Source organism: Pholcus phalangioides, unplaced genomic scaffold (genome assembly GCF_987345545.1).
Source record: "Pholcus phalangioides strain wild (caught in Gottingen) unplaced genomic scaffold, Ppha-v1.0 ptg000007l_1, whole genome shotgun sequence".
NCBI classification, from domain to species: Eukaryota; Metazoa; Arthropoda; class Arachnida; order Araneae; family Pholcidae; genus Pholcus; species Pholcus phalangioides.
Genome location: NW_028301600.1, coordinates 25,666,339 through 25,681,548, shown reverse-complemented (window position 1 = coordinate 25,681,548; position 15,210 = coordinate 25,666,339). Strand labels below are relative to the sequence as shown.

General features: G+C 33.7%; 1 protein-coding gene across 8 annotated transcripts in view; it reads left to right on the top strand.

The window, feature by feature from the left end:
• LOC149085105 (nucleolysin TIAR-like) overlaps positions 1–15,210 on the top strand; it is an 860,358-nt gene that overhangs the window by 198,797 nt on the left and 646,351 nt on the right. Inside the window, exon 1 of one of the 8 annotated variants that reach the window (XM_089232911.1) lies at positions 3,648–4,168. The exons of the other annotated variants lie outside the window; for them this stretch is intronic. Within the exon in view, the coding sequence (XP_089089037.1) occupies positions 4,166–4,168 (3 nt within the window). The 5' untranslated portion in view covers positions 3,648–4,165. Of the gene's footprint in view, positions 1–3,647; positions 4,169–15,210 lie in introns of those variants that run through there. 8 annotated transcript variants of the gene reach the window in all.

Below are 15,210 nucleotides of genomic sequence, written 5' to 3'. Positions count from 1 at the left end.
GCAGGAAAGTTTTGAAAATACAGCGTTAAATGCAGGTAAAAAACGGTTTTTTTTCCGCATTTAAAGCTGTTTATTCCTAATTTCTCTCCGTTTTTAAAATTCGAATATCTCAGTGAATATTGCACTTGGGAAAGTACAACTTTTTGTTAGCATCAGGAGAGACAGGGCAACATCCTTTCTAATTGGGTTTTGGGGCACGCAGGGACTGCATAAAAAGGTTTTTTTAAATTTCATTTTAACTATACAATCCCTTGAAACATGAATGACATATCTAAGTATTACCCGTTATTCGGAAACTTTTTCTAATCGGAAGTATACCTCTTGGATAAACGGTTCTCCAGTGAAATGCTATATCCCCTGTTTGCCATGCACCCTGTATATTATATAAAAACGCTATAAATAAACATACAATACAATAATGTTCAAAAATGTACTTACTTTAAACGACGAGAGAGAGGAGGACTACCGTTTAGGACGATTTACGGACTCTTTTATTGTTTGCAGACTTTGAGAAGGAACCTATCCAATGACGCTTTTGCTTCCTATTTAGAATTTTCTGAAAATGGGAGATTGAATTGTCGTTGGACAGATTCATGGTCGCTTTGCTATAGCTTTATTTTACTGGTTCTACAAAATTTTGCACAGGTTCCCACATTCTATACATCTCTAATCTCATTTGAAGTTTTGAAGTAAGGGACTTTTCACTTCTTTTCACTTCTCTCTTCGTCGGACAAAATACCGTCCACGGACTCTTGCTGTTTCGTGCAAAGGAAATCCATCTACGGTCAACTCCTGGCTATGTTCTACCACTATCTCTTGAATGTCATTCTCATGCACCTCTAGTCTCATTGTCTTCCCCAAGGAACACAATCACTCCGACAAATGTTGGCATCAGTTCATGACCTAGCACTTCAAAGTTTCACGTTTAATAATGCACTCAACCAATAGTTTCGTCCAAGCAGAATTTAAAAAAAAACTTGAGTCTCACACACATGTGGTTAAAACGCTACATGTAGTTTCGTATCTTAAACAGTCACGCTCACACGTGTCTTCATTTTTCGAGTTAGGCACGCTGACCGGAGATTGTGTAGGGGATAATATTAACCACAATTCCACAGTACGAGTGTGGACGAAAGCGGAAAAAAAACCATCAGACCAGTTCTGATTACGTGAACTTAAAAAAACGATCCACAAAATTTTTGTTCGTAATGCGAATTATCGCTCGTTAACCGAGCCACAATGTTCATAGTTTTGGCTCAACCCTATGTGATAAAAAACTGCAAATACAATTTTTACTAAACATTTGTACCAACTTGCAATACTTGTGTGCATTTTCGTGAACATACCACTTACATTTACGAAGATAGAAATATTTTCTATAAAACTCCAATTTTATGCATAAGATACCTTGTATAGAAATTAAAAATTCGATATTCCCTTATTCAATGAGATATGGGTATATCTAGTACATAATTTTTGATTGTGCATGCGCAAAAAGGAATATTTATTTTTATTTTTTCATAATTTGGTTGCCAGATATATATATAGTGCAACTTATGTAAAAATTCTGAATGTGAATATCATCAAAATTCAGAAAGGTATACGTGACATCGTGAGCTGCAATTTAAGTTGACTTGTCATCCAGGCTGAGGTGCCTAAAAGACAAGAAATTTTCCAAAAAATTGGTGTTTCGACTGTTTTCTGTCATTTGATTTGTTTTTTCAATGTTGTTTGAGTGAAAAAACCCCACCCGTAATAAACAACAGAAACCATTGTTTATACCAGTGTTTCCCGCTTTAGGTCACGTCAATGATGTCGGTTCGTTCTCCAAACATAGTGATAACCATTTATTGTAATCTTTCTGAACGTAAATAAATAAATATTAATATGTATTATAAATTCTACATCTATCATGATGGATATATATTTAGAATTAACAACATATACAGCTGACTCTGGTCTATCCGGCCTAATGTGGTAGAAGGGCAGGCCGGATTGGCCCGAGTTCTATAAATGCTCACTTCCTAAACCACCCATACCATTAAAAACGCCTTTTTTATATAAAAACCCTCTCTTATTCATGTTTTCTAACCTCTGCGTACAGGCCAGTACCTTTTATATGTTTATGTACTGTACAATAGCGTAAGCAGGACATTCTTCGGGGGGGGGGGTGTCAGTTTTTTTCTATTGTTTCCCGGTGTTTCATTTTTTATTGCAAAAATACACCGTAATATCTTCTTTAACACCCCCTTCCGCTGGCATTCGCCTACGGTATTGTAATTTTTTACAGAAAAAGGAAATCCAAGAGGAACTATAAAATAATATAAAGAGGAAGTCCACATAATACAGCTGTACTCATTTTTAGATCAATTTGATAATGGCTAACTTAAAAAAAAAAAAAATTACAGAGAATATAAAATCATATAAAATCAATAAACTGTACAGTACAAATACTTAAACTTTTGTAATAAACAAAATATTAATTTAGACTTAATTCTTACAAAAATTATTCAAATTTATTTTTACTGTCCATTCATAAATGATTACACAAATTGATAACACTTGGAACGCCTTGGCAAAGTAAATTAATCCTCATTTTTTTTCACGGAGAATTATTATTACTTAACTAGGCCAGATAGTCGCGAGCAGGATAGTCTACTATACTAAAAAACTATTTGATAGCAGATCGTAGTGTAGTCACTGTCAATTTTGAATAAAATTAATAACGGTAGATGGTATAGTTGAGTGAAGCGGGGGGGGGGGGCGTCATCAATGAAATTCTTGTTAAAAGACGAGTCACCAATAAAACTTTTATCCATAGGAGGAATCTCGGTTCAAAAAAGTTTGGGAACAACTGGTTCATACAGCTGCAAAGCGTGAAACGAATCAATACCATCCAGAGTAAGAAATCACAATATTTTGCAAAAATTTCAAATGCGAAACTTTTCTTTTGTACCGTACCGGCACATTTTTGTATTCTAACTGGAAACTGAGAGACTACACGGTAAAGAAAAATAATAATAGGAGGAGAAATCACACACAGAATTTTTCAGACTTTCTTCAGGATAAGGAACTTTCCCCACAGCTGTCGCTTGTAAAGTAAAACTTTTCCACTGAACTTCCTGACCGCAACGGAAAGTTTCGAACTAGCGCTGATAACTACGGATCATTTGTGTTCTGGTTGTATACTTTTCTGGTCTGTATTGATCCTCACTTTTCTTTCTCTATATAACCTTTACCCTTCTAATTCGGAATATCTCAAAAGTGGGGATGAGTGTTCTCTCTCTCTCTCTCTTTTTGCAACCTCCAAAACCTCGTTCGTACGTAATTTTTTTTCCTTTTCCTGATACGAAATAGTAATTTTTTTTTTTGCTTTTCGCAGTTTTCTCTGGCAGCTTGCATCGTTGCAAGTTCCCATCACCAGCAGCTACCACCACACACACACACACACCTCTCAGAGTTCCTTTTTTTCCCATCCTTTTTGCCGTTGCCGTGATCCTCCCGGAGTGAATGTGTGTGTGTGTGTGTGCGTGCGTGTGGTATGTGTATGTACTGGGCACCGGCACCCCCGACTCCTTTTTCCTCCACATCATCTTTGCCGATCCTGCCGCCCCCGCCGTGCGTTCTTTCAACTACCTCGCGAACAGTTCGGTCCGTCGGTCGATCAGGAGGAGCCGGAGTCTCTCTCGCTTTCGTTCGTTTGCCCCCAAAAACAGTTTCCCAGTCAGTCGCAAACCAAAGGCCTCCTGTGTGTGTGTGACTGTTAAAACCGTCATGCGCTCGCTGACGCTCTACTAGAACACACACACACACTTTAGAGCGTGTGAGAGAGAGAGAGAGAGAGAGCGCGAGAAGATAACCACCACGAGAAGAGTCCCGTTTCTCGCTTTTTCGAGGTGTCTTCGCCAGGACTTATCTTTCTTTTTGTATTATCTCATATATATTTCTCTCTCTCTTCTCAATTTCATTTCTTATTTTAACTCATTCCGGGAATCGTTACCTGAGTCTTAAGTTTCCTCGTGACGGACTACCGGAAATTTTCTTCGGCTGACGTTCAGTTTACACGGAAACAAAAACTAATCTGCAAACAGCAACACTTTGGACTTTTGAAGGAAACAAAACTTTCTGTGACTGTTTTTCCTGTTACCATCGCCTCATTTAGTCAATGGTAGGAAATATTTTATATTTTGAATTTTTCATATTTATATGTTATTTTAATGATGTTCTATTTGGATATGTGTGTATTTAAAAATTTTTAAATCACGTGTTTTGTCGTCCCGAACTATTAGATAGCGTCATTTATATTCGATTTTTTGTGTATAAAGTTATCAATAGTTTGATATCGGTTCATGAAGGAAATGATCTGGGGAAAGATTCCCGCTGATAACTTGAGTCACGTGTCTTCCTCGTGTTGACAGCCGCCGGCAACAAGTCCTCAACCATATTAATCATGGCTTTTTATCAATTCTATTTCAATTTCGTTTTTGATATTTTCCTTCATCTATGATTTTTTTGTCATATAAACTTATCGATAAAAAGAATGTTGGTTTGGTATTTAAATACTCAAATTGAAAATGAAAATAATTGAAGATATTTTTTGAGATTGATATAGTTGACACGTACTCGTCGCAGATTCGAGTTCAGAGAAACATCTATAACTTTTATAATTTATAAGTATTTGATGCGATTTTATTGAATAATTTCAATATTTTTAATGAAATATGCTTTTTATTTACATAAAATCAAAACTTTTTATATTTATAACTTTTTCCGTATTTTTAATATGAAAATCGACTGGTAGATGTTAATCACAATTTTCGTGTTCATATCAATTGAATTTATAAATTATTGTTTTATTGCTATGAAATCTAATGCCGGTATTATAAACTTGAAAGATCCTGAAGATAGAACACACGTTACACTTCAAAATCATATATTTTGTAAATTCAGCGTATTTAAGGGGGTATAAACAAATGCACGTGAGTAGGTCAGCGTCAGTTTTTTTCATATGAAAATGAAATACATTTGAATGAGAAAACGATTTTTGTGAATTTTTTTAATGCGCACAACTTGTTTGTAGAAAATTTAAATGATTTCTTTTTTTGTAAATATTAACATCAATTCATTGTCAAGCTTTTTATTCAATCACAAGTTCTATCACGGCAGGACTAAAATAGTTTGAGTAGAATAATTTGGAATTATTTGACTAAAGCGGATTCTTAGAAATTGCCCTTTGATATATATTATTTATACTGTGAATTTAATTTCTTTGGAATTTTTTACAGTACACAGTATATACAGGTACAGTATAATTTACACTTTGAAAAAAAATTATGTTCCCTTAACATTGTGCTGAATCATGTCATGATGTTTGATAAAAAATATTCATTAAAAATTATATTTTAATAAGTTAATATTTAATATAAGTTTTAATAAACCTGAATAAATATATAGGAAATTATTCGGTGTATAATTTTTTTTGTAATTCGTGCTGTCGTTAGATTAAATGTAACACTTACGAATCAACAGAACACATCATTTTCTAAAAATCATTTACAAGAAAATTCTATTGACCTGAAAAAAATTCAAGGAAGTCTCAATTTTTATTCCAAATGGATATTCTTAAACAAATTGCAACAACGTGGCCAAATTCTTCTGATAAAGTGTTATTTGAGTTCTTTTTGTAATGAGCAGCTCTTTCATCCAATTACATTCCGACTTTCTTTCTCAAATACAGACTTGAAAGAAACTCAAAAACAAACGAATTAAATAGGTTAACTAAATGAAATTCTTAATTAAGACACTCAAACTCAATACTCAGCGGCAAACGATATAATAAGCCTCACCTTAGGTTATTTCCAATATTAAATAAAAATTATTTCTTACTTTTGTTTCTTGTCTTTGAACATTGCTAATGAAATTTCTTACTGGGAACACAAGGAGTAATTATCAATACGTGCTATGACAGTTTTAATTTCAAATGTTATATTAGAAGATTCGATGATGCAACATCATCAACTCGATTAAGATTAGAAATTATATATATTTACTTTTTCATTTAAAAGCCAATAATGATCAAAATTTCATGAAGTATACTGACATTTTTATGTAAAATACGTTACATAAATTCAATAAAATAAATCCAGCGAAATGTTTTGTATAAGCACTGAAAAGAAAAATTGGATCGTATGTGACAATATTTAATAGAATACATTATCGTCGTAAAACGGAATACGTTTAACAAATACGAAAAATTCGTTAGTTTATGAAAGGTCATAGTGTTTTTGAACCATCTTCAACTTCGTACTTGAAATGTTTTGATGTTGACATATTTTGACTTCTATTGAATTCAAATAAGTACTTAAATGAAAAGTCAATTCCTTCAAATAAGTTTACGTCTGATAACGGTTGAGGTTTTTAAAAAAATAACCGTTGCGCTTTACACCTTCTGACAAGGATTATGACAATAGGTACAGTAAGTCGTGCTATGAAGCTGTGAAAAGAAGACTGCATTATAATAATGCTAAAACATTTAGGTTTCCAATACAAAATTTATGAAAGCCGTGATAAAATGTGCGACACATTTTGTGATATAAAAAAGGAGTTATTATGTGTGTGTTCACGAATCGTTCTAAATCTCCAGGAGAAGATCATTAAGTTTACGATGCCTTTAAACATGCCGTTACATCTATCACCAAGGATAACAGCTGTCATTGTCAGTGGGCTGCATAGTTTCTCACTTTATTACAATGCGGACACCATCAAAAGCTAAGGAATGCATAACGAGAACTTCTACTGCACTGGGTCATACCTTGATTTAACACTGAACACAGAGAGCTGCTGGAACTGATGAACAGGATTGTGCTGTCATGCATTATTCGATAAACTATTGGTAATTCCTTCCACGAGCATGTGCTTCGGGCTCGTGCGGCAAAGCTCTTCCTCTCTGCTTCTGATTAACAATGGCAATCAAATCCTCATGTTGCTGTACATTAATATATAATGAATCACAGTACATCTAAAGCTCACGTCTCCGATTTGTGCTTCTAAAACCCTGTGCACAATGGAGAACAACTATTTGATCGATGCCACACGGAATATCTCAGCACAGAAATAAGTTACGTAAAACATTTTATCTCGATAGACAAAGGCGTATAAATTCAAAAAATAAATGGAAGAGAGCATATAAAATTCAAGCCCCAAAAAACATTTTCACAAAAAATCAAATGAGCTTCGCATCAAGGGATTCATTCATAATATTGCTCGTTGTAAAATTATCTTAAAGAAGGTTTCTCGTATGAAAGAGTAGATAAACTTTGCCTAATGAAACTCAGCAATCACCATTTACAGATTTCTGAGGTTCTCTTAGCTTACCTAATTGAGTCTTGATAGAAAATCACTGTGGAGACTAAATAAACCTTTCATTCAATGATGTAAATGAGGGAGTTTTAAATCGGTCAATTAATCCTCATTTTGAGAAAAATAAGGTTTTATTAGAATTGTTGTCATAGGTTCTCATGTTACAAATTTTGTGATTTCCTAATCTAATGGTGAACTATTGAAGCAGAGACTTACCGTGATATTAACAAATTACTTAAATCCTTAGAATTCACTAGTGACTGATAATAACTAGTTGATGTAGCTAATTATGATGTATCAGATAAGAGTGATGAGAAATTTAATGGTTTCTATGATATATGAAAAATATCTTTTTTTTTTGGATATATCTTAAAATAAAAAAAAAATCTTTTTTCCCAAATTATTAATTTAAGCCTAATATATTAAGCCAAATATTAATTTAATTCAATTATAAATACATGAGTTTCTTATACACGTTCATTTCTTTTCTTTTAACACAGTTTAACTTTAACACTTCTAGATTGCATTTCTAGAATTAAGTCAGAATTGTTGAAAATGTGACTTGCACCACTATGACTTTAATCCCCTGAAATATACGTAGACACATTTAGAAATGTTTGTGAACCATTTCAAAAACAGGAAAAATATTTGAGCAAAAAGGTTCAGTTAAAAATAAAACTCAAAATTTCATAAATCTTGACATATAAAAAGAAATTAAAAAAAAAGGAATTGAAAAATTAAGATAAGAAAGAAATAATTTTCAGAATTCATTAATCGAAATAAAAGAGAATACTTATTTGGAAAAAGTTAGTTATAAATTCGATTGAGTTAAAAGTGTACCTCTACACATATATATAGATTAAATCTTACTGATACCATGATTTTTTTGAGAGTCTAAAAGCTTCATGGAGAATGTTTTTCTGATTATTAATTACGGATTATTAATAAATTGATCATTAAAAACCACTAATGCATAAAAATGTTATGAATTGATTAATACATATTTCTTGGAAGTTTTATTTTGTAGATAGCGTCTTCAGCATTCAAAAATGCTGTCATTATTTAAATTAGGTTATTCTTAGCGTTTTAGTAATAACTTGGGACCGGATTAACTGAAACGTTTTTGGAAATAAAATGAGGGTTAGTGTTTATTTAACTCTTTATAATTTTATTATTTAGTCTTCTCATACCTACTACTCATTAAGAAAATCGATATTCAATTTATATGAGCTTAACTGTCGATTTGCACGTGTTCAGTAGCAGTTGAAATGCGAATATTCTGATTTACAAAGATTCAAAAAATTAAAACGTTTAAACATTATTGTTGAATGGTGACCTTCAGAGATCTAGCTTGAGACGTATATTGAGCTGTAATCGAGTTGCCTTGATCAATTAACTCTACGTCCTGTTAAAAATTGATAGTGACGCCATGATTGTTCAACAGCATTGATTAATCGAATTATCAGACGCTCTGGAATCGATGGAGCTACTTCTTTGAGAAAAGCGATCGACATTGCGTGCCCTATAATCGATTAACTATTTGGCCGAAAACCCAATATCGTTGGTGAAGTATTCGCGTTTCGAACGTAACTCACGGTCTTTGCATTTCTCTGGATTTCTTGGCAGATTGTACCGTAGAGATTCAATGATGTGACACTCCGTTTACTAAAAATGAAAGGAAAATCCATCTTAAGTAACGAAATTATTTTTCTGTTCATAATGAAGAAACTGTAACTATACTAAGAACCGAATCGTGAAACTTCGCGCTGTCTGGATGTTTTTTCTTTCGCTGGAACTCTCGACTAAATTTTCAAAGTCTGGAAACTTTAAAATATCCGAACTAAAGAGTTTTCAGCAATAGAAAACATTTTAAAAACAATAGGAAACAATGAATAGCTAACAAATTAAAAGTCAGATGTTGGCGTTTTTATTACTTCCAGTGAAACTATTCAAAAGTTACATATCATCTTATAAGTTGATATCATTCAAGAATTAATTTTGACAAAATTTCCGCGCCCTGTATAAAAATAGGAAATTCCTATGTAATTCGGTATGCTGAACACTAATTCGATCATAAAAAGGCTGAATTAACCACGGTTTTCTCTGTAATTGCATATATATATATAAGAACACAATACAACAGATTGAAACACAACATATGGAAAACAAAATAAATATAAAGAAAAAACAACACAAATATATAGAAACTTCACGAAAATATAAAAGTACAACATTAATTATACGTAAAAGCACAACACAAGTAGCATTAAAAACACCACAAAAACATAGTAACACGCAACATGTAACTTTTCATAGTAACGCAAATGTATTACAACACAATATCGGCGTTTGATACGTAATTAGTTTTGCATTGCGCTTGCACTGGACATAAGGAGCATCTCTGACAGTTGCCCAACTCTAGTCAGTCAACATTGAGATTGAACATTTTTTCAGGTAACAATATTCTATGGTCCTTACCACTTTTGGACCATACAATAGCACTTGTAAAGCACTTTTTAACTGTTGACAGGGTGATATGTAGAAAAAACAAGAGCCAATAAAACTTTTCATGGTGATATTCGTGTTTAGCAGGTCAAAAAGCATTCGAAATTGTATATTTTAATGTCGGACGAAATTCCATTGTTGCCCAGTGTTATTTATTCTGCAATTGTCTCGTAATTTTCAATGGAGGAATTTTATGCATTTTCTGCGTGGAATTTAATGCCGATACGTATACAGGTTGATTACTTAATTCCCCTTGCCACGTTTTACTGGCGAACCGTTGGTCCGAGAGATATACTTCTAGTTAGGAAAATTATCCAAATAACGTGTAAAACTGAGATACGTCGTTCATGTTGCAAGGGGTGGTATAGTTATTAGAATAAAAATAATTAACTTTTTATGCGGACACCTTGTCCGCGAAAACCCAACGAAAAGTGGTTGCACTGCTTTTCTTGAGGCCAATAAAAAAGCTCCCACGTTTCTAAGTGCAATATTCACTGAGGTATTTGATATCAAAAATTTGGGGAAAGTCAAAAAGAAACAGCAAAACCTAACGAAAATGCTTTTTATCCTTATTCATGCTGTTCTTTCCCAACTTTCTTCCGGTTTTTGTATTCTAATATCTCTGCGAATATTGCACTAAAAAACGTGACATTTTTTTCAATGTGTCTCAAGAGAGAGATGACAACAACTTTCTAATTGGGTTTCTGAGGACAATGTGTCCATGTAAAAAATTATTTTTTTGACGTGAATACGTCTTTTAAATCATTGACGATAATATTTGCATTCGCAAAAAGTTGTGTAACGAAATATTTTAAGCGCTCATATCTCTTGAATTATTTACTATCAGTGTTTATGTCTTTCAGTAGATCACATTAACACAAATCCAATAATACCACTCGCTTTTTTTAACATTGTCCGGTCTGAGCACCAGGTTTCTAGCCCCCATTCGTAACGAAATTGTTTTACGCTATCTTTCGGAAGACTCGCAACGCAAACAGAGGCTAATTGTGTTGTCTGATAGACATTTTAAGAAATATTGAATGAGGTAAGAAGAGAGGTATTAAAACCACTCTGGTTTTAACACCTTTTCTGGTCTGACACCTTTTCTGACTCGCAGCCCGCTCTCGTAACGGAATTCTCTAACGCTATAACTCGTAAACTTCGCAAAGCAAATGGACTAATTGACAACATTGCAACACTAATAGACAACACTGGTATTGTCTGTTAGCTATTTTAAAGGCAAATCCGACGATACCAATTTGATTAAGACAGTACCTACCACTCAAAGGCAGACGCAAAGAAAGTATTCACGTCAAAACTTGAGGGCCATGTCTATGACACATCCTACCCCTTTTTTTCAATTTTGATAACTACACAACCTTTTGCTACATGAACGACGTATATAAGTTCTACACGAAATTAAGATCATTTTTCTAATTGGAAGAATTTAGAGTGAGTAACCTAGAGTGTGTGCAAGCATGTTAGTGACCAAAACAGTGCGCAGACATGTGAGTAACCAAAACAGTGTGCGACCATGTGAATGACCAAACCAGAGTGCAAGCATGTGAGGGAATAAAACAGTAACTTTGAGTCACAGGTGTACTTTCAGGAGTGGGCGGGGGAAAGACCAAGTGGGTTATAGCACAAGGTGGCGAATTCGAGGAGAAGAGTGGTCAAAAAAATTAAGAATTGAGGACTATAGTCCGTTTCAGGTTAACTTTGCAGTGAAGAGGAAGCTACGAGGGAACCTCATCACTCGTTGCTATGGCAACAAAAACCTCTTAACCAATGTATCGATGCGCGGCCTCGGTAAGGTATGGACGATTTCTAGGATACCGCGAAAATGTCGTTGTGGTTGCTATAGATTTTTGGATAATGGTAACCAATATTTTTTTCTAATTTAAAAATTTCAAACGAAGAAACATTGGTTCAAAACGATATTTTTCCTTTTTTTTCACAAAATCATTAAAAAAAATTGAAATATTCTGCATAAATGATCATCATAAAACTCCGATTTATGGGAACTTTATTTTGCGGCGGAGGAGTACACTCTCTACCTTTCTCTCCACTGCAAAGTTAACCTGAAACGAACTATAGAATGGGAGAAGAGCGGCAAAATTCGTGAAGCCCACAAGCGTAAAACCATAAATACGCCTCCTGGATATAAGAATGTATATTCAGTCAGGAGAAATATTTTCGATTTCTAAACCAATCTACAGTTTATCTTTTCATGTCCCATACCCGGAATATAAACTATAGTTAGTGCGTGCACGACATTTACTTCTTACGTGTGATTTTTCATTGGAAGAATTTTTCTCCGGAATCAATGGTTTGCCAGTAAAATGCGGCAAGGGGAATTAAGTAATCACCCTGTATATTATGATAGGGAAATAGAAAATTCACAGCTATGGGTTTATTACGCTTTTGATATCCAGAAAGAGATTTAGTATGTGATTTTCGCTTCGACGATTCCTTTTCACGTTATTCCTTTCTGCAGAAGCGTCTGAATGACAGGTGAGACGGACGTATGGTTGCACTGATTCCACTTGGAATAGCACGCAGTGATCCAAACAGCGAATGGTCACTGGGAAAGATACGCAAACCCGAAATGAATGCATATGCGAATATTTAAACAGACATTAGTACATATGTGTTTGTACGTGCGTGTGTTTGCTGCCTAGTAATCGCATCTTTGGTCGGTTGAGGATTACCACCAATTTGTGGATTTTGCACGTGAGAATGCCTCTAAAGTGTCTGTAACTCGAATTTAATAAGTAGACTCATTCGATTTAGTTGGAGACTGTTAACGTCTGGCAGAGGGCGAGTCTCTTTGAGAAAGCATTTCCAATGGAATACACGTAACCGTTACAATAAACGAGGAAATAATTATGCTTTGTGCACGGCTGGCCACGGAGATCAAATTAATTATCTGCATGTTGTTATCTGACTCCACCACGTGATTTGACTCACGTTAAATATTATGTTGGTTATGACAAACGACATGTATACGATTCCAGTGGTGCAGATTGTTTGTTATTCAATTCCTTTTACGAATTTCTATTAAATTAAAAAAAAATTAAACTGGCTACATAATGTATATTTTGTTAACTGAGCACGTGTAAATTCATGAAATATATTAAACACATCATGATATAAGTTACCTACATTCCTAAGAATATGCAAATAATTTTTTGTACAAAAAAAATGGTTAAAAAATTTAAATTCACGCGTTTGATGGGAAATTTAATTTTTTCTTTGCAATTTATTAAGCTTTTACTTCAACGACATTTTGAATTATTAATTATTAAGAATCTTTTTGAGGAACTAAAAAATAACAAGTGTTGCGTTTGTTTTAGTCATACGTTATATTTTGTATTTCGTTGTTTAAATATTTATTTATACGCAAGGCGCTCTTTCATGTGTCAAAATTTCACTTTTCTGTACGTCTACGAGCAGTTCAATATTCAATGATTTTGCAACAGAAAATGGTAAGAAACAAAGTTATAATTCCACACGCATATGATTACAAATTTAATTTCAATTTCCAATTTTCATACTTATTTTGCAATTTGTGTAAAATGTATATTATGTATAATGTCAATGGCAGCCAAGGAGACGATGCCCATACTGGTTTTTACAATAAATAATTTTATAACAGTATATTAATATTATTTGTTTTTGAGATATATTGTTAAAAAAATACGAACGAAAAAGATAGAAGGAATATAGCAAATTCATTTCCATATCACTTCTAGTTTATTAACATATAAGTTTATCGACATTGTTCATTATTAATTATCAATCATATGTTTAAAGAACTTAAGAAAACATTGCGTTTGTTTTTTATCATGTGCACCGTATATTGTATTTTATTATTTAAATCTTTATTTATAATCAATGCGTGCTTTCATGTTTCGAAATTTCACTTTTCTATACCTGTACGAGCATCAAGGGTCAATAATTTTGAAATTCATTGATTCATCGCTCTTATAATAACCAACAAATGATCATCTCATTCATATTTGATGCTTTATGAATTTCCATCGAGCAGTGATACCTTAAATGCCTTTTGCAATCAGCGTTACTGAAATGAACAGCTTCGGATCGAAATTCAGCTTGTGTTATTCAAGAACTAATCAAAGCGCTTTTCAAAGGAATTCCTATTTATACTCACTTGGAAACAAACTAATTTAATTGTATGTTGCTGGGTTGTGTCGGAAACGGTGAATTGCGGGAGTTGTGCCGTATCTTTGTGGTTGAGGTGTCTGGAATATATCAAAAACTATTTCGCGGCAGGCGTTAAAAACTGTCAGAATGGAAGTGAAACACGTGCTTACTTAAAATAATTATTACAACCGAATAGCTCTCTTCTCGCGGCAGTTAAAGTTATTTAGCTGGAAACAGTAGCATTCCTGCAAGTGGTGGTGGGAGTTAGAGGTGAGATGGGAGAGGTAGCACATTTCTATGCAAACGCAGGGGGTACTTTACTTTTCCTGAGACTATACTCCGTTGAATCTCTCCCCAGACTTGCTCTCTATGTCTCTACCGGGGATATCTCCACACCCTGAACAGTGTGCTAAATTCCATCTGCGGTTCGCAGTTATAGAATTCCTTTGCAGATTAGGACCAGAGCTCGTGATTACACCAAATAATTAGCGGTTTGCACACAAATTACAGTAGCGGCTCTAGTATTCAACCTCAAACATACATGCATGCATACGTACAAACATCAGAGATCATTACAATGTTTCTCGGCTAGCTTCAGCGTTTGAATGTTCCTGCTATATATTCGCATGACTTCATTTTCTCTTGAAACTATTGTGCGGGGTATATACGTTTGTGTGTGTGTATTCTCACCATTACTCCACTAAAATTGGTGCAACTAGGGACAGATAAACTTTTAGTACTTTATCTAAATAGGAACTTGTTAATTTCCGACCGAGGCCCATTTTAATTGGCATTAATTTTTTTTCATAATAACTTCCATTGAATCAATTGCAATTTTTGAAATTAAAAACTAAGTCCAAATCGACTAACTATATTCAGTTTATTTTAATACTAAACGGGTGTAATCATTATCCTTTGCACTGAAATTCTGAAAAATCTACCGGTAATAGAAACCTAATATAATATACAAATCATGTAGAAATGGATTTTTATGACAACTTAGCAGTGAAATTAGCATTTCTTTTGAAAACATCTCTATTCGTTTTGAGAAAATAAATATTTTTGCCCAAAAATTTCCTTTCTTCGATTCAATTATGTACAGTAACACCCACTTATAACGAGTTGACCTTTAGTTAAAGTCTGGGTTTAACCAGCAAATAATTGCATTTTGTTTGGTAC